Here is a 20,461-nt window from a genome sequence, read left to right as displayed (position 1 = left end):
TCCTACACACCACTCTCAGCCACGTGGACAAGAAACAGGGTAACTATGTGAGAATGCTGTTTGTTGATTACAGTTCAGCGTTTAACACAATAGTGCCCTGCAGACTGTTCACGAAGCTCAGGGATCTGGGACTTAACAGCCGTCTGTGTGCATGGGTGTTGGACTTCCTCACTGGCAGAACTCAGGTGGTGAGGGTGGGCAGGTGCTTCTCCAACAGCATCACCATCAACACAGGAGCACCTCAGGGATGTGTCCTCTCGCCACTGCTCTACTCCCTCTACACTTCAGACTGTGTGGCCACCCATGGCTCCAACACCATTGTGAAGTTTGCTGACGACACAGTGGTGTTGGGTGCCATCTCCAACAACGATGAGGCGGCCTACATGGATGAAGTGAAGAATCTGGCATCGTGGTGCCAGGACAACCAACTCCAGCTGAACGTCGGCAAGACCAAGAAGCTAGTGGTGGACTTCAGAAGGGGTCAGCACAGAGACTACAAGCCCATTATCATCAATGGAGCTCCAGTGGAGAGGGTGCAGTCCTTCAAGTATCTTGGTGTTCACATCTCCTCAGACCTGACATGGGCTGCCCACATTCAGGCCCAGACCAAAAAGGCTAGGCAGCGCCTGTATCACCTACGACAACTGAGGAAGTTCAGGGTCTCTCCAAAGATCCTCAGGATTTTCTATACAGGCGCTGTGGAGAGCATTGGGAACAGCTGTGTGAAGGACCAAAAAGCTCTCCAGAGAGTGATCCGTACAGCAGAACGCTGCTGCAGGATTGCTCTCCCCCCGCTTCAGGACACCTACACCAGGAGATGCCGGACTAGAACAGCGCAGATACTGAAGGACCCGTCCCATCCTGGCAACAAACTGTTCCAACTTCTGCATTCTGGTAGAAGGTTCCGCATCTTCCGGGCAAGGACAGAGAGACTCAAGAGGAGCTATATGGCAGCCTCGCTTCTGTCAGTCTGCCCCAGGGCAGCTGTGGCTACAACTGTAGCTGCCTCCACCAGTGTATGAATGTGAGAGTGACTGAATAGTGGTATTGTAAAGCGCTTTGGGTGCCTAGAAAAGCGCTATATAAATCCAATCCATTATTATTATTATTATTCTATCCCCAAGCCATCCGTGCCCTAAACCACACACACCCGCCTGCTCACATCATCTCACATCATCTATAATTGACTGAGACAGGACTCTCTTCCAGACACTAAACCAAGGCACAATGTACATTTCAAATTCCTTTAATTTTAAATATGTTTATATTGTCTATCCTGTAAAATAGTCAGATGTCTATTCATATTAATGTACAGAATTCACCTGCTTGCTGCTACTACTGCACATTCACCCAATGTATATACTATATATATAATGTTCTTCCTCTACAGCCCCACCCCCCCTATTTTTGCACATGTCGAGGAGTGTGTCAGGCTACATTTCACTGTGTGTTATACTTGTATAACTATGCATGTGACAAATAAAGAACCTTGGACCTTGAACCTTGAAGAGCATCTATGCAAGCACAACACAAACCTTAAAGCAGATAGTCTTTCCAGCAGATGGCCACACTGGAATTAGTACTTGGTAATCAAAATTGGATAAGATGAGACTAGAAAAACATTCGCTGGTCAGACTTTGGTGTAAAAAACTTGAAAGCATGGATCTATCCTGCCTTATATCAATATATGTGTGTGGTGATGGTGTTGTAATGGTGTGGAGTTATTTACTTGGCACACTTTGGGCTCTTAGCACCAACTGAGCATCATTTAAACACCACGGCCAATGTACTATTGCTGACATTGTCCGTCCCTTTACGACAACAGTGCACTCATCTTCTGATGAGTCCATCAGGGGGATTACAGGTCATGTCACAGAGACAAGATCATCTCAAACTGATTGCTTGAACATGACAATGAGTTCACTGTACTCAACTGGCCTCCACAGTCTCCAGATCTCATTCCAATAGAGCACCTTTGGGATGTGCTGGAACAGGAGATTCACATCATGTGTGATGTTATCATATCAGCGTAGATGGGAATTGCTTAGGAATATTTCCAGCACCTTGTTGAATCCATGCCAAGAAGAATTAAGGCATCTCTGAAGGTAAAAAGGGCTCAACTTGGCACTAGCAAGGTGTAAATAACAAAGTGGGTGGTGAGTACATGTATAATGGTTTTGCTTGCAAACTCATGACATCAATACAACATGCAACTCCTCCTGAAACAAATAAATGGAAATCAGCTTCAAGGAAACTAGTTTGAAAGATATAAATGACATTTAGGTGGCTGGTCGTAATCTCAAACTGTAGATTATATAAACAAACCAGCAACAGAATGACTAAGCTCCGAAAAAAAGGGCACTGGAAAAAAATGTGTAGGTGGGAAGACAAAGATGTTGTGACTGGCACTGGGCTTATGTTGAACTGCACTGAGATAAACCTATAATTGGAGGTGCTATCGCATAGATGAAAAATGTGATTGCACAACACAGGAGGTAGTGGTAGCATTTTTTGTAAATTATACAGCTACATGTTTTGCATGTCTCCAGGAGGTAAAGCACTCTGCAGGGAAACTAAATGCAGAGGGGTGTGTCACAAATCTGGAATAATGGTATTTACTATCGTCTCATACAGCCATAGAGACAAGATGCAGATGTATTCTGACTGTTGCCTCAGATGATTTACTGTAGCTGTTTATACTCGTGTGTTTACTTGTGTTTTTGCATTTGAGGCCACAGACGGTTAACCAGCAGGAGAGCCATGCCACAGATCTTCCATTACATAAGTGTTCCCTGTGACGTGAATGCTGTGGTGCTGTAAAACCTCTAAAAAGTATTTATTTGTTTTCACACACATTCTCACTCTCTTTCGTACATATACGGTCAGAACAAGTTTCCACGGGAAAAAAAATACTTTATTAATACACTTATATCATGTATATCAACAATTATAGACAAAATATTTACATCAAACATCTTTCATGTAGGTCCCAAAATATAAAATCTCAAGTACCTCTTTCTATAGAAAACTAGTCTTCTGGTTAAAACGTTTACATTCACTTCCTTGCTCCTTTGTCTCCAAGATTCATACATAGTACAGAGAATTAACATCTGAGATTTATCAGCTTTTCACAAGTAAAAGGCAACAGCAAGCACAAACACCGGGTTTGACTTGAGCAGAAACAGATGTCGAGTATGCAGACCAGGTCCAGCACAGTGCTACAGTATGTACACAGTTTCTGAGTACACGACGTACATTGTCCACACTCTGCCCTCCTCGTATATCTCTCGGGGCAGACAGAGTGCGAGAAGGTATCAAAAATAGAAATGTACAATAAATCTATGAACAATAATTACAGAAAAATCCATCTTAGGCGTCTGTTTAAATCATAAACGACACTTCTCTCATTCAGCGTGGCCATGCGGCGGCCTTTTCCTTCATCTACCATGTGGTGTACCCTCGCTGTCTGTACACATTTGAGGGAATCCTTGTATTTTATGGTGCCGGTCATGGCTGAAAGGGCTTTTTTTTCCATCTCAGTAATCATAATGGTGAGCAAAGGACATAGGCGACAAACTTTGGGTGGCAAATTATCGCTAACATTTGGTGCAACACGTTCTAAATTACAAAATCGCGAGTGAGATGCGTCAATGTTCATCTGTGTTTACACTTTAACAGCAGCAGCTAAAACATTTCTTTCTTTACATTCAACCATATGTGTGTTTATGTGTGCACAGGGCAGATCCAGTTTATATGATACATATATACCACTGAACACCGCTGAGCATTTGACATTCAACCAGAGCTTTGCATTGCTCTCAGTGTGGAAGGATGCTGCTCTCACCTCTTTCTCTCTCTCTCCTTGATCATTTCTACAAGTCCTCTTATTTGATGCTTTACCCTCCAGGCTGAGGAAAAGAGGAGATGAGTGATTATGAATTATGGAACAGCTCAGTCGTGTTTTGAGAACAGGGCAATATATCAGGGCAGTCTTTTCGCCTTTATCTCTCAGTCTTTGGTTTCCAGGTTGAGGGGTGGTACTTGCTTGAGTGCCTGAAGGAGAGCAGGAGAGTCCATGGGAGTCTGAGATATGGCTGGGGCTGGAGAACCTCCCCGGGGAGACAGCACAAGCTGAGGTGGGCCGGGCCTTTCACTGGGTATGGTAGGTGATGAGCTGCTCATGCCAGGGTAGAGCATTGGCATGGCCCCAGGGTACCAGCACTTCTCAAGCATTGGTAGGTAAGCTGCAGCAGAAGGTGGAATGAGGTAGAAAGGCATGCAGAGGGGATGTGGAGGAGGGGGTGGATGGTTAGGGGATGCACTCATGAAACTTCCATATCCGCTAGAGGATGAAGAAGTTGATGATTCTCCGCCTGAGAGCAGCTCATCCTCAGACGACTCCACACGGGCTCGTTTGTGGCGTGGCTCGTCATCCTCCTGCTTGATGCTGGAGTTCTGCCTGTCAGCCAGCAGTCGCTTCTGCTGGCTCCCGTGAACGTAATAATCTGGATGTCCCTGCGGCGCCCCAGATTCGTTTTTCTCCAGCTCTCCTCCGTAGCCACTGTCTGTGTCTGTATCACTGCCGCTCTGCTCGCTGCTTGGTGAAGCGTACACCCGCTGGATGACGGGCACACAGTTCCTCCCGTAGCCCTCGCTGGGCTTAGGGGCTAAGCTGGGAGACATTTCTTTATGAGGTTGGTAGGCAGGGATTTCCTCGGGTTGAGGGCTAAGAGGGGTGCGGGGTCGGGCTGGACTGTGCAGCACCTCTACAGCTAACTTGTGAATGTGGCTGATGACGTGGGATGGGGTGAAGTCTCCGTCAGTCTTGTGATTAGCGAGATACTGGAGAATTTCCTTGGCACACATGTGGAAGCCAGAGCAGAACATCTCCTCTGACTTCTCCTGGCTGATGGGAGGCTGCTCTATAAACACATAAGGAAACAACACACTCAGAAATCTAATATAGACTGTGACCTTTTGTAAACAGCTGTAAGTGAAGTTACTTTCAGTGGTGCAATTCTGCATTCATCTGCATTATTTGCATTCTGTCTAGAAAACCCATCCAGTTCCTCCTCATGTGTTTGTGCGTGTGCAAAAATGATCTGCAGCTCACCGATTTGCATGCCGTTCTGAAGAGCGAGGATCTTCTGCTGCTGCTGCTCAAGAAGAGAGGTGAGGGCTTTCACGTGCTTGAGCGTAAGCTCTAAAACCACAGCCTTCTCCAGATGGCCCAGAGTCTAATGGAGAGACACGCACACAGTCAGCATATCCTCTTATATAACAAGGCTCTACTACACATGTACACATCACCACATGTGATTACTCTGAAATAATTTACACCAATTTATTGAAATTTCATTTGCATTAAGGAAATCAACACTGAATGTAACTTTTTAAAATATACACTCGAAACAACAAAAATCTAACAGCAGCACATTCTCTTTAACGTGAGCCGTCATCGGCATGAGCTGCTGACGCACTCAACAAAGATGTGATAGCACTAAACAGCCACTAGATGGTGCGTGCCGCTCAATACAGCCAATCCCATTAACCCTCCCACCTACACTATGAACTTACAGTTAGTTTCAGGTGCTCGGGTAATAGATCTTTTAACTGGGCGATGCATTCGTTTATCCGGTCACGTCTTTTCTTCTCAATAAGTCTGTGAGGCAGCTTGTAGGTTTCCTAAGAGAATAAACAGAAATGTTGCGTAAATTTAAGTGAAACGAGAGCACATAGTTCTCCATGACCAGAGGCAGATACACCGATAGGGAGGAATCCAGGAGTTATGTCATAGTAGAAACTAGGTCAACCATTTATGGGACTATAGACCAACTCCTAATCTAATTCCTGGATGTTTGAGCTCTATGGTTATTACTTAACTTTACCAATTGGCAATAAACAACCACAAACACGAACACACACACACACACACACACACGTAGAACGGACCTTGCTCTCTTCTCCTCGCTTCATTCCCCGCCTGGGTTTATAGACATACATTGGGAAATCCATCCTAAAGAAACACAAAAAGAGCGCACGAGTAAGGAATCAGGTCATTTTGATGGTAAAGTGCACAAAATTATACATTAGGTGCATTTTAGTTGGAGGTTAAAAAGGGGGCGACGCAGTCTGGGAAAGCTACATCTCCAAAGTATAACTTACCCCTGCACGTCTGACAGTTCAGCCTGATGTTTGGACAGAGGGGGTGGTTGCGCGCTTGGAATTCGCTCCATTCTTTGTATTCCAATTTTGCTGTCAAAACCGAGGTACTCTTCCAAAAGCACTCAGAAATAAATACGCATTTATTTACGCGCTCTATCAGCACTTGCAAAGCAATTTGTAAATAAAAAAGGAAATGATAAAATGCAACGAAAAATGCGCAGAATGCGTCGAAAAAGGTTAAAACTGTTTAATAATCTGTCATTTTTTTTTAAAACAAAACGCTGTAAAGTTAGTTCCTGCGATCTCCACGCCGTGGTCCCGCAGCGGTGAGGAAGTCAAGCCTTGGTGGCGCGCTGGGAAAGTGGGGGAGGACAGAACGACGAGTTAAATAAACCCTCTGACTCTCCGCTCAGACTGATCTACCTCTGTCACATGAGGCTCACGTGTTAAACGGCGCTGTATCCTCGGCGAAAGGACGGCCCACTCCCTACAGATGAGGCGCCTCAGTGGGCGGACGGCGAATGACGTAAGAGCGCAGGGCGGGGCATGACCGATCCCGTGTACCACCATGCTGAAGTGTATGGAAACAAGGCTGTGCGCCGAGGAACGTGCTGGCAGTGAACCATCGCAGGAGTTCAACAAACCCGAACCTCGCGAGGCGAGTAGGTGTGGTACCTACTACGGTTTTTTCTTGTTTGTTTGTTTTTTTTAAAAGGAACACAATAAAATTAAAAGAGTAAATCGAGCAGTTAAAGGCACACAATTCAATTCAATTCAATCTTTATTGGCAGACTACATGTCCATAAAAACAAGACAAGAAACACACACACACAACTCCCCCCCCCCCCCCCCCCCCACACACACACACACAACACAACACAAGGTATACCATTAAATATATATATATGTATATAAATAAGTATATAAAAATATATAAATCTCACGTACGACTGCAAAATAGCAAAAAATATCGGAATATTTCTTCAAGGGCAATAAAAACAATTTAAGGGGCTTTTCAAACGTCACGAGCTCTGCACTAAAGGACAAAAGTTCACTTTATTAATCATTAATCTCATGGAGACAAACAACTTATTGAATCTGTAGAAGAGGAAAGATGAAATTGTCTCGTCTATTGGTCTGTTTGCAGAACGGCTCGGTCACGGTGGGAGAACCACGTGCGCCTGTGCGTGGACGGCTGTGTGGAGTCCGTGTTTACTGTCATGAGGCGGTGCCGTCTGTCACGTTGATCTCCTCATGGCCCCGGGATCCTGCTGAGCGCGCGCGGGGCACATCCAGCTCATCCAGGCACACGGCGGCTGCACCTGTCCGCTGCAGGCTGCAAGCACACTTTTAAAACGTGCTTCTTCATTGATTGCATTTCTCGCAGAAAAACGAAATGGTATACAAGGACTGGTGTGACGACGTTTACATTGCAGGATTTTGCTCATATTTTTGCATTCACTAAAAATATCCCCTAGAACTCTCATGTAATGTTGAAATAAGCAGTAAGGTACTTTTTTCCTCTCACGCAAGAATAGCTCATAAAATGAGGTTTAATGATGATCCTAACAAACTTAATACACAAGGGTATTTCCACATTTAATAGGAATAATAGGGGTCAGCTGCAGCTTAATGAACGGAAATATGAGAACACACCAACATTCAGTAGGTGTCACATGTCAGACGAAAACAGGAACGACAGCAGTGGCATTTAGGGGTCACTCAGCAACATACAAGACATGAAAATCATAAATTGTTCATCTCGTAGTTAAAGACACCTTAAATTCAAGGCACATTATGAAACCACCGTGAAAGAGGTTTAGGGTTTTCCCAGTTTTCACACCTTTTTAACACAGCAGCAGCACATTTAGTAAAATCTATGGAGAATCAGATGAAGTCGTGCACGTTTTTGTGGGGTTTTTTACATTATGAAGCTTCTTGCATTTTCATCAGTTGTTATACTCCTTCTGACAAAAAAACAAAACAAAACTAAAAATGATTACTGTGTTTAAGAGCTCATTTTGTCTCCCTGCTTTGCTGCTAAAAGCAATCTTTTCGATCTGTCTTATCTAGCAAAAGAAAAAGAAAGTTGCAGATATCAAACATGCATTCATAACATCAGAAGGCATTAGCTCTGAAAGTTTCACTTAAATGACACTAATTTTAAAAGAATCCGGAGTAAACAGACGTTTCATTGTTTCAGATAATCAGGATCCTTCACAGTAACTGGTAACAGTCTGTATTTCCACTAAAACCCTCCAGAATCTCTCGTCCTGTGATTTTATCAACTGTTCCTAGAAACTGTTCCTAGAGTTTGGTGAATAAAGTGGGGCTCAGTAATTGGAAAACAACCATAATCCCGGTCACATCCCAATCTTTTATAAATAACCATAACGATGGAAAGCACCCTGAAGGCAGTCTGGGGACACGTAACACAAGTACATCCTGTTTGTTTTTTTTATGTAATGAAGCCTTTTCTTTTTCTTACAAAATGTTTGAGCTTTGGTAACAAAAAGATTGTTTTTTATGTGATACTGTGAAACCACTGAGAGAATGTCAAAGGCTATTTCAACAGCCTTTTAGGCGACAACATATAGACGACAAATAGAGACGAACACTCTCTTAATCTGAAGCATATATTTAGAAACCTTACTTATCACTGTGCAAAGGTCTTGACTCTCACCCCTCATTTCGTCTTATTTTAATCCAATAGCCTGTCTTTCTTGTAATTTATTAAAAGTGGTCATGAGCAATAGTTTTCCAGGCTTTCTGGAGGTCTTTGGAATTTTTTTGATTTGGACATTGGCTGCTTTTCCACTCCTTTTCAGTCCACTCCTTATACCTGACCATTTTAAGAGACATTTGTAGGACACTTAAGACTGACCTATTGATCATTCATGCGTAAAGGCACTAACGCGAGACATGAACCAGTGTTGCATCTTCACACAACAAACAGCATAGAAAGAAACGGATTTTAAATTGTATTTTTATGCACAGTGTTATGAGCAGTGCATCCAAAAAAAAAAACAAAAAACCAAACAGTTAATTTGTTGCAATTTCTTCAAGTTTAAAGTTGAATTGATAAAAAATGCCACAGATAACAGTTTGTAAAGCACCAACAGGATGATCCCCAAGAGCTATTACACAGACATTTGAAGAAACTGGACAAGTGAAGGGCAAAAGAAGAAGTGCTAGGCCTAAAACAACAACAACAAAAAAGCACCATCAGAGTTTCAGCCAACATCCAAAGAAGAGCTTTGAATGTCCTTCAAGAAGCCTGGAGAACTATTCCTTAAGATTACTTCAATAAATTCCACTAAGGCTTGCCTAAGAGAGTTGAAAATAAAGGTGTTCATACCAGATATTGACTTGCAAACTTGTTAGGATTGTACAAACTATGTTTTTGCCTCAGAAACTGCATTTCTGTGTGCGTTTGCTGCTATAAATAGCTGTAACCATTCTCATTTTCCTAACAAAATATAAAGAAATTAAGGGTGGCGCAATGCTTTTTGGCAGTACTGTTCAGTTTCAATGTTCAATGCAAATACAGGAAGCTACACAAATGTTAAACTCTACAAATATTCTGCCTGCGGAAGGATGAAATACAAAAAGATCAAATGAAGCTTACAAATGTGCAACCCATGTACGCGCAGACATTTCCCCATGCCGTATGATAATCGAAGAAGTGCACTTCCTCATTTTTAGAGGATTTCGGATAAGAGATAATCTGCCGGCAATTCCCGATTATGACTTCTGCATGCTGCATTTTTTTCATGCTCACTGCAGTATCAAAGTGCATGGCTGTGACTTAGGGAATTACCAGATCTTCACTTCCTTTTGTGTCACATTTGTAGATGCAGACATTGGTTTCAGCAACCATATTTGACACACTTATTTATTTAAATAGACTCCAAGAATGCAATGTACAGTTCAGACAGAATCCATCAGTAAGTATAAAAGTTGAGTTTGGTTTAACAGCACTCCAAATTCAATCTAGTAGTTTTTTCTTTCTTCACATTAACATGAACACAGTCTTTGTATTCTTTACAAAGTGACCAAACAAATAGCAACGATTGCTTCTGTGCTACAGAAAATATCAGTGCTTCAATCTAAACAGGTTAAACGAAGGTTAAGTAAGTCAGTGCAGACATCAAGGATAATGAAGATAATGTTGTTCCCAAAAATCTTTTATGTTTGGATCTGTGGTTTTAATGAGATCCCACATAAATCACATTGTTAAATACATCATGGACCCAGTGTCAGGGTGAAACAATCGCTTCAGCTCTCTAGGAAGTCCATAATGTTCATTATACAAAAAATATTTCTCCAAAGTTGTAACGGGTCAGAATTATTTTTTATCTTCAAAAAAAGTTACCACGTATTCCCAACGATTGTTTTTCTTATATAAACTGCCCTGGAACAAGGAGGCCCTTAGTTTGAGATTACAAAGAATTCTGAAAGTAGTATCAAATGCTTTCTCTCGACTTAAAAAACAAAGAAACAAACGATTACAGATTTAATAACATCTTTATATGCTTTGGAAAAGCTTGGTGACCTCTTCAGTGTTGTTTACAGCTTTGTCTTATATTTTAAATACATGATAAATCACTTTAAATTAAAAAAAAAGCAAACAAAATTCTCAAAACTAGTTAGTTCTTAATTAGTCATTGCATATTAAATAGCATTCTTATTGCCATCTGATGAAAGCAAAATATTAAATATCATGTTGTAGGGGTCAAACAAAACTTCAAATCCACATGTGACCTGAGTTTGCTGGTGCAACACAGAGGATGAAATCCTCATTACAAGGACACTTGAGAGGAATATTCCCTCAGGAACAATGGCTAAACTTTGGCATGCTGTCTGACAGGTCCGATGCAGAAGGCATTCAGGGTAGTAAAGCTGAAGACAGAAACTTACAGGACTGGCTTCTCAGGTCCTGAGGCACGTCGTGCACACTCCACCCACACTGACACATCTATACTACATACCAAGATAACTTTTACTCACGTCTAAGGGAGTGTTTTGGAAAATACAGCCATACATTGACCTAAATAGATACTGGAGATGGACATGTTTTGGCATTCTCCTGGCTAACATGTTGTACACTGTTACGGGTGCTCAGGCACTGGTGAAAATGGCCCCAAGGCCCCTCAGGCAGGCTGCTGGGGATTGATGTTCATGTGAGGAGGGTGACCAAGAAGTCCAATTCGTTGTTTCTGCTTCCTCTGTTCTGTCATCTGCATAGGGGGAAAAAACAAGACAGTTTAAAGGCATCATCTCAGTATAGAATCCCTGATGTTAATTCTCATGTCTTTATAGACTTTGGAGTTTTTGACAGTTAGCTGTGCAAATTTTTTCATTAGGGAACTTCGTGACTCCTATCAAAGCATTCTAAAGGTTGGCTGAGCAAATCTACAACAGAATGGCTGAAAAAGAAAAGAATCAAGGTGTTGCAGTGGCCGAATGCCCACAAAACTCAATAAACTCTATTTTAAAAAAAGGATGGGCCAAAATACTTAAAGAACAATGTGAGACACTGACACAGTCTTAAAGAAAACTATTATTTCAGGATATTGTTGTTATAGGTGGTTCTACATGCTATTGAATCACAGGGTTTATTTGGATTTTCACAGGACTGCTTAGAGTCCTGTGAAAGCTTTCTGTTTTCACATGACTGTAAGCACGCAAGCATATGAGAAATAACATTTTCCCCCTGATTTCTCAATAGTGTGCAAACAAAGGCAAGTCAGAAATGAAGATGTAAACAATACAAAGTGTAAAAACTGGAGTTTAATATTGGTTGCAGAAAGCTTTGAATCAAAAAAAAAAAAAACGCAAACAGAAAAACTCGATGGTGTATTACAAAATGAGGGAGTTAGTTGACTGTCACATGATATACCTGTTCTTTGAGCTCAGTCAGCTGTGCAGACAGGTTTGTCACCAGCTTCATGGTTGACTCCAGCTTCTCTTGCAGGCTCCTGATTTCATTCTGCTCCCCCTCCGAATCACTGCTCACCAGTGACATGGCACGCATCCGAGGGAACCAGTCCAGGTTGTGCTCCTGGCATTGACAGAGAACATCAGCCGAGCGTTGAACTACTTTTATTAACAGTTAATGAAAAGGCAAATTCAAAATATTGTTACCAATGGAAAAATTGGGAAAACTTTCTACTACTGCGATGAAAATCACAGTGTGCACGTGACTGATTCCTTTTTAAGCTTTAAGAGTTTTGGCTAATCTGCCTTTCTGGTGCACATACTTCCCATTGGTCTGTTTGTGTCTTTAAATGGACATGACAGGTATGTCTGTCAGTTTAGATTAAAAAAGCGGAACACAATCTACTAGGGTGTGTGGTGTGTGTGTGTGACAAGCTGGTACGTGTTTATGTGTGACTCAGTAGGATAAACTGATGAGCACTGCTTACCATAAAAATGTGACACAAAGGGAAATGCTGCCCAAAGCGCTCTTGAATTCAGGACTGAGTATTGCAAGGAGCACTCTGATTACTAGTAAATGGCTTGGGAATGATGTCAAAGATACTTACGTCATCAAGCTGTGAGGTTAAGCAATTTTTATGCAGAAAGTTCTGCAGATTACACAGTCTTTACAGACATTCCCTCTGATTTTACACACTGTTAGTTCTAAAACAGTGCGGTCTCACAGTGAAGTCAATCAGTTTTTAACATATAGGCTTGCAAAACAACCAGATCAGTTAGCTCTTTGTTTTAAGGGTGTGTGCATGCTTTGCGTTTACCTTGATCATCTCAGCCACGTAGCTTTCCGGGCCGGTGTATTCAGTGGAATCTTTAACTTTTACCAGGACGATAAAGAACAGATAGTGCCACATGTTGTGCTCCTCTTTAATGTGCTCCTCAAAGGTCACCGTCTTGTTGTCAAACTTGTCACGCTCCAGACCTGCCATGAGGAAAATAGCACGAATAGAGGTCACAGTGTGTTTTGGAAAAATAAAGCATCAATGTTTCTTGCTGTTTTGTAAGTAATGCAATGCACATTATTTTAACAAGTTAAATTCATAAATATTTGCTAAAATGATGTGAATGTTGAATGTCAGTGAATGTTAAATCTAATCAAACTTTGGTGTTACAGGGGTCTCCTTGCATTGGGTCCTGAAGAACAACAATTGTTCTCTGTATTCACTCTTTCGCAGTGTCTTCTGTAACCCCAGACTGGCTCAGTGTGTTGAGGTCAGGACTCTATGGGTGCCAAACCATCTGCTGCAAGACTCTTTGTTCTTCTATTGGCTTAAAATGGCTCTTGAGGACATGGGCCGTCTGTCTTGTCAGACATGAAATTTCCCACTCGTGGGATTAATAAAGGTATCTTATTATTATTATTGTCATGTAACTGTCATTTGACACTGATCAGAGAGCACTAAGTGATCTAAAATGTCTAAAAAATTTGCTCAGAACCAAGACAAACAACATGCAAAGTATACAATTAAAATTGATTAAAAACTGTCAAAAGATAAGATAACATTGGTAACAAATTGCTTCCAGGAATTGTTGTTTCCAGGAATAAAGCAACATTCATACAGAAATTAAGAAGTCCTAAAGAAAAAATAAGAAGTTTTGTCAGTTTGTTAGCCTGGAGCATTTAGCTGTGTGGAAGCCCCAGCAAATTCACCCCAAGGTCAGGCTGTGCATTTCTCAGAGAAATTCTGACTCTACAGGCATCGGTTAGCATGTTACATGTTAAAGTTCATGAGAGCAAGGTTAGAGAAAGACAGAAGAGGTTTGGCTTGTTTGGAAGCACTGACAGGAAAAAGCTTTTTCTCTCTAAAAGGAACATTTTTGCTAAATTGCGTCTGAACAAACCACAGGACCCTTGAAACTCCTTTGGACAGACGAGGCCATAGTGGAGATATTTGCCCCTAATGCACAGCGGCACAGGACCTGGACACTTAAAGACAATGATTTGACCACAAACTCAGTTGTATACTAAAGTATTCTAGAGTCAAATGTGAGACCATCTATCTGAAAACTAAAACTCATATATATATATGAACTTAAAAGTTTTTTAAACGTTACCCAGTGTGACACTGACAGCCAGCAGGTTGCACCCATCCTGTTAGCTAATGTGGGCAGGGACAGGCTCCAGCTCCCCCTGTGACCCTGGTTGTATAAGCGGGTTGGAAAATGGATGAATTGTTCTTAAAGTTAATTTTCTCAAGATGGTATTTTTGGATTTATAACTGAAACCACTTCTGTAAAGTAGACAGTCGAGTTTCACATTTATTGATTAACTTGTCACATGGACTGAAAAAAATCTTACTTTCCCGAATATGGCAATTCAAATTTCAGTCTATATTATTTGCTAGCCTGTCATTACAAAAGTGATGCATGGTTTACTTTACCCATTAAGAATAATTATCCACATAATGAAACCAATTAGTCCTCACTAAAAGCCCATAAACCCTAATCTTTCTACTCAATAAAGGGGGCTGCACAATAGTGTTACTGATGTACAAATGCAGAACAAAAAAGGCCCAAGGATAAAAACCTTCTACAGTTTGATAAAAAAAAAAAAGAAGCAAGCAGAGGCTCACTCAAGGACACCGGCAGCATGAAAACCAAACCAATAAGATGGTGGAGGTCATTTTATCGTGCCAGTGAGCCTGATTTGTTGCACAACAATAAATTAAGCTACAGGTAAAAATCCCTGTGCAGGAAGTTCATGACGTAAATCAATCATTGGCAACAGCCCCCAAAGACCTGAAGACTAATACGAGACTGAGCGAAAGATCAATGGCTTATAAAACCAAGCTAGAGGATGTTGAGCCACTTAACATCCTCCTGCGGAGCCCCTAATCTCTGCATCTCCTGTTCTCTCGTGGTCCTTCTGGAAACCATAGAGACAGCAGCTCCCCCTGTGGCCTGGCCTTATTTAACATGAATGAGTCAGAGCTGATGGCTGACTGGGTGACATAATACTGTTCTCATTCCATATGCTTACCACTTGTCCTGACTGCCTGACCCAACATACGCATGCACACACATGCTCACATACAGCATGTACTTCTGGGCTTACACTCAGTAATGAGCAGAGACATGCACACGCTGCACGGCATGTTCTTATTTAGCTACTTACTTACATATAATGTACATATAAGGACATGCGGCTGATGGCGCACGGAGGGACAAAGTTCGGGCAATCGGCGAAGCCTCACGAGACATATGGTAAGGAAATTAAGTGTGTGCGAGTTAGTGAGCGAGCGAGTGGGAGAAAATGTCTGTGCGTGTGAGACAGACATGAATTATGGAGGCGAGCAGAGCAGTGGCAGGAAGCCCTCATGACTCAGCCTTCTTTGGAACGGCAGAGTGAGAAGGGGGAGGGAGGGCGGGAGAGACGAGGGGGAAAGCAACAAACTAATAGACTAACTAATATGGGCGTACCACAAACCACAAATACACCAAAATCAAATCAAATCTAATATTCCAAGAGGAGAATTTGGGAATAAAGTAATATTAGATAGACTGTGGAGGAGTTCTAATAACAAGCAGTCTTTAAAACCACACAGAGCCCTTCCAGCAACAGAGCACAGCCTTACCGGGCTGGCACACTGCCCTTATGTTAAGACAAGTCATCCCATCACTGGAAAGTTAAGAGGTTTATTTCCCATGACTAACATCACAGGACTTCTTGAGACAGAAAGCTGTGCCCAACACCCGGTAGGTTACACACAACATTAAAGTATGTATGCATTTGAGCTGCAATTATACATTATCAGCTTTTATCTCTATTGTTATTTATTTTATTTTATTTTGGAGCAGTCACCTGGCCTATAATGTCTCACTAGTGGAATTTGCAAAGGGCACAAAACATGTCAGGAGGGAGAGTCTTTTACTAATTTCCTACAGAGTTATGCAGCTTCCTCATATTTTTATTCCTGGACTCTGCCAAAGTAACTTTGCATAATTCAAAGGTTATACTGGGTCTCGCTCTTTATAGCCTCTCATTTACGGGTCTGGTTGAAACACATATACATACATATAGGATATATGTGTAATAACGTATATGGAAAAAAACAACACATCCCCTTTAACACATTAGATTGAGCGGTCTTACCGCAGATAAAACACGAGGTCTTCAGGATTTCCTCTTTCTTCTGTTTTTCACTCCTCAAGTCAGCAAAGGTGTCAATGATTACACCAAAAATAAGGTTCAGGACAATGATGATGACCATGAAGAAGAACAGCAGGTCATATATCACTCTTGCTGCAAACAGTGGCTCCTGGGTAAGATACAAAAAACAGGGTTGTATGAACATTAGGGTCATGATCCCACATTAAAATAATTATAAACTTTAATTTAAGTGAGGTTAATATAGGGAGGGGAAACAATGAGGACCCCCTGTCCCATTTAATGGCATGACCTAAAAGGCAGGCCTTTATGTAAGCAGGTGTTGTGGATGATGTTATGAGTATAAAACGAGGTTAACCTTGGTCCTCACGGTTGTTCATGGAAACATAAAGCCGTGGGTATAACCTGCCAGATGCTACAGTAACAGAGAGGACAGGAAAGCCGGTCAACGCGGTGCAGCCCGTCTCGGATACACCGGTTAGATTCACCGACTCGTTTTGCTTATTTACTCATTGCTCTAGAAAGTCATGGGATGAGCCTGTCTCTGGATTCTTTCGACCACCCTGCAGTTGCCACCCACACAATGCATACTACCCCCACTTGTTTGTGACAAACCAAATAAAGTTGGAGCCACCATGCCACCCGTGTCCTACGACTGCTGTAATTTGCTTTAACAACTAGTAAGGGTCTCAGAGTCGAGTTGCGAATGCGTGATTGAGACATTCACATCCTCTTTTGACATCATAAGTGGTTAAGCCTTCATTCAGTGGAATTCTATTTTGAGGCGTAATTCTCACACAAGGCGGAGGCAGCGCAGCTGTAAGGAAACATTGCGAAACCTCCATACTTTTGAAACAAAAACAAGTTTAGTGGCTCATAGCGAGCTCACATGATCCATGGCGCAGCTGCGGGTGCTACACCTTCTCAGCCAAAAACACAGGCATATACACATGCACACACATGCAACATAGCGCCTGAGGCCTAATCGCAGTTGCACGTACCTCTTTGGAAGGCTTGCGAAGAACATCCCCCACTCCCCCTCCACTCCTCAACCCGTGACTCAGCACAGTAACAATGCACATAAGTAAAGAGTCGCACGTCCGTTCCATGTTGTCCTCCTCAATGTCATCCCCTAAATCTGAGGAAACAGAAAAGACAGCATGTTTAATAATTACAATAATTAAATGAGAGACTATTAAACAAATCATTGTTGCATATTCGCATCACTGCAGCACTAGAGAAAGCCTATAACAAGTCTTTATGCTATAATGCTTGACCGGACTGATCCAACCAGGAAATCAGCACATATAGAACCCGCAATCATCTGTTTATCTAGCATCAAAACAACAAGGTGTGACTCGAAGTGATTGTAACAGATAATAACATGATGAAACACTGACCTCTGGAAATAACAGCAGCCTGACATAGTTTTAAAATAACTCTCTGCCTGCTCAAATATAATAAAGTCATAAACTGCAAATGCATATTTATTTTCGAGTCGTTACACACACAAAAAAAAATCCTGACCCAAATTTGTTAGGTTTTAATCGCCCCTTTTTTTTGCTGTTATATATATATTTGTATATATGTATGTGTATATATGTATATATATCTCAACCACATGCACTGAGTGGCTGTGAGGCGCAGACGCAATGCAGTTAGCTGATCGATGGCTGCTCCCACAGTCTTATAATACATTTAGCAATCTTTGATTTTGAAAAATGCACCCTATACCCTATGAATATTTATTATCTACCAGTATAGGTGTTGAGTTTGTTCCACATTTATTCAGCTATCATATAGAGTTAATGGACTTCATATCAAATCGTGTGACATCATACTCAAGATGCATTGACTGCATTAGAAACTTTTCGATGCTGTATAACTGAGATGCTGTGACATAGTGGTTGCAATGTTCATATTCAGCATTTATGAATTGGTTTATGATAAATAATACATGTAGAATAATTCTCTATAGTAGGAAGTGGAATTATCCATGTAGTCATTCATTAAATATAAGACGTCAACTGCCATTCTATTATAAAATATCCTTGACTTTGATGCAGCCATGCTGGTATGTTTTGGTTCATGCTGTGAAGCCTCTAAGTCAAAGCAAAAGTGTTTGTTTGGCTGGAATGTAAGATAGATGCTGAATTTAAGGACTTCTTCCAAAGTCAAATCAAAAACAGAGTAGAACACGTGATCTCTTTGCTGTTTTGGGCCAAAGTATTTTTATTGCTATGTCAGTGATGATGGCAGAGGGAAGGAAACTCAGATGGTGAACCCCAGGAGAGTTTATAGTTTCTCTGTGGAGCAAATGTAAACATGGAGAACGGTCCAGTTTATGAGTCACATCACTGAAAATATTTTCAACCATCATTCTGGTTCCAGCTCCAGACATAAACAGTTTTTCAAACGGGTAGCATTGATGGCAACAAAGCTGGCGGGAAGTTCCCCAGAAATTTTATTCCTTTTTTGTGACTGTCATTAATCTGTGTCACATGAAGGTTGATAAGGTCGCATGTGAGTTGCTTAGGTCAAATGGCAGGCACATGAAAGACAATCGAGTCACATGGATTGAAGTGCGGATAAAAAAGGGAAACAGTGCAACAGTTTTCCTTTCCGCTTATTGTTGTTTCACAATTATATCCAACAACAGATCAAACCTAGACTAGACATGACTTCCAGTAATTTGCCATCTTCCTCAAGATATTCTCCTATCTCAGGGTAGTCAGGGGAAGAGGAATGTAAAATATATCTCAACCTTAAGTTAAACACACATGCATACAACTAATGTCTTTAAACCATCTCAGAGGAGGGTGTCAGTCCTTCTTCCAACATCTAAACACTATTTATAGATTAATGGAAGACTCTGATGTTGCCTGATAGGGTTACCTTCCTGGAGGGCATCTGTAGTGCAGTTTTCATCAGTACCTCCATGACACACTGTTGCAGACAGGAACTCGCCGGCCAAACTACCTCCACTTTCTAGAAAAGAAGGGAGGCAATGTTTTCTAGTCCTTTTTTAATGTGGAGCTAACAATCTATAATTAGTCTACTTGGAAAACTGATAAATAATTGCAGTCTCTCCTCACTCATAGTTGTGTTGGGGATATGGTCCACCTCCAGGATGAAGTCATCCTTGAAAAATATGTAACCCACGATGGAGAACAAGTAGACCAAAATGAGGGCGAGCACAGCGGTCAGCACGATGGAGCGTCCATTACGAGTCACACTCTTGATCACATTCAGCAAGGTCTCCTCTCTGTATACCAGGTCAAACAGCTACGGAAACAAAGCACACATTACAGAAGAACAAACGACTAAATCAGAATACACCATGAGGTTTCTTGGCTTCCTTGCATGATTTGGCATTTTCTGTCTGCCGCAAAATATTAGATGTTCGTGTAAGATTGTGCTATTTTTTGAGCTGCTTGGACCCACGTGAAAGGAGAACATCGAGAAACACTTGGATACTCAGACTGATGCGCTAAAAAGCAGACCTGAGGCACTGGGGAATAGCAGTCAACAGTCCAACGACAACATTGTTAAAACACCAAAAAAGGAAATTTCTAGGAGGATATGGCCCTGAAGGCATCACGGCTGCAGTTTAATGAGAAAAACAAAAATAGGTGGGGTTTGTGGGTTGCTATAGTGATTAACTCCCTTTTAGTCATAGTTAAGTTTCAATCAGACTGTATTAATCTCTTCTCAGGACGGATGTGTATTTAAAAAGTGAATTCATTTGTGTGATTGTCTTACCAAAAGACTGTAGAAAAAAACATGGCCAAACACCCCCAAACAGCAGATGATGAGGTAGATGAGGTGGTAGAGGAACTCAAAGTCCATCACCATGGCTTTGTAGCCTCGTGTGAAGGTTCCTCGATTGCCAACAAAACTTATCAGGAAGATTATCTTATTACAAACCTGAAAGATAAAGACAAGCTGCCTTTAATAGCAACAATAGTGAGTAATGGATCAGCATTTTAATATTCAATTTAAGAAACAAAACAAAACAACAACAGCCTTCACTGAAGACAAGCTCTGAAAGCCCTGACAACAGTATGACTCTGGTGCCTTTTAAGCTAAACAAAGTCACAAAGTGTTTACCCCGGTGTGTGACCTGTAACTTAATTTTTTTGAACATCATCCAAACAAGAAACTCTGTTTCTTGAATCGGGTTAAAGGATT

At 41.5% G+C, this 20,461-nt stretch overlaps 2 protein-coding genes across 9 annotated transcripts in view; both read right to left on the bottom strand.

Annotated features, from left to right (window-relative positions):
• Nucleotides 1-2,892: 2,892 nt before the first annotated feature.
• LOC101463600 (class E basic helix-loop-helix protein 40) lies at nucleotides 2,893-6,590 on the bottom strand. The gene is made up of 5 exons (XM_004544939.6): nucleotides 6,166-6,590; nucleotides 5,953-6,016; nucleotides 5,578-5,685; nucleotides 5,114-5,237; nucleotides 2,893-4,922 (listed from the first exon to the last, which is right to left on the bottom strand). Exons 1-5 carry the CDS (start codon nucleotides 6,234-6,236, stop codon nucleotides 4,009-4,011), a joined length of 1,281 nt encoding a protein of 426 aa, XP_004544996.1. The 5' UTR covers nucleotides 6,237-6,590; the 3' UTR covers nucleotides 2,893-4,008.
• Nucleotides 6,591-10,046: 3,456 nt separating this feature from the next.
• LOC101463889 (inositol 1,4,5-trisphosphate-gated calcium channel ITPR1) overlaps nucleotides 10,047-20,461 on the bottom strand; it is a 74,832-nt gene continuing 64,417 nt past the window's right edge. For all 8 annotated transcript variants that reach the window (XM_004544940.5, XM_024802444.2, XM_076883978.1 and 5 more), the window contains 8 exons: nucleotides 20,033-20,197; nucleotides 19,366-19,555; nucleotides 19,166-19,258; nucleotides 17,272-17,408; nucleotides 16,256-16,421; nucleotides 12,924-13,084; nucleotides 12,068-12,229; nucleotides 10,047-11,405 (listed from right to left, as the gene is read on the bottom strand). In XM_004544940.5, coding sequence (XP_004544997.1) covers nucleotides 11,319-11,405; nucleotides 12,068-12,229; nucleotides 12,924-13,084; nucleotides 16,256-16,421; nucleotides 17,272-17,408; nucleotides 19,166-19,258; nucleotides 19,366-19,555; nucleotides 20,033-20,197 — 1,161 coding nt within the window. In that variant the 3' untranslated portion in view covers nucleotides 10,047-11,318. The remainder of the gene's footprint in view (nucleotides 11,406-12,067; nucleotides 12,230-12,923; nucleotides 13,085-16,255; nucleotides 16,422-17,271; nucleotides 17,409-19,165; nucleotides 19,259-19,365; nucleotides 19,556-20,032; nucleotides 20,198-20,461) is intronic.

Source organism: Maylandia zebra, linkage group LG5 (genome assembly GCF_041146795.1).
Source record: "Maylandia zebra isolate NMK-2024a linkage group LG5, Mzebra_GT3a, whole genome shotgun sequence".
Taxonomy (NCBI): domain Eukaryota; kingdom Metazoa; phylum Chordata; class Actinopteri; order Cichliformes; family Cichlidae; genus Maylandia; species Maylandia zebra.
Note: the sequence above shows the minus strand (reverse complement) of the source record. Positions and strands in the feature narration are given on the sequence as shown.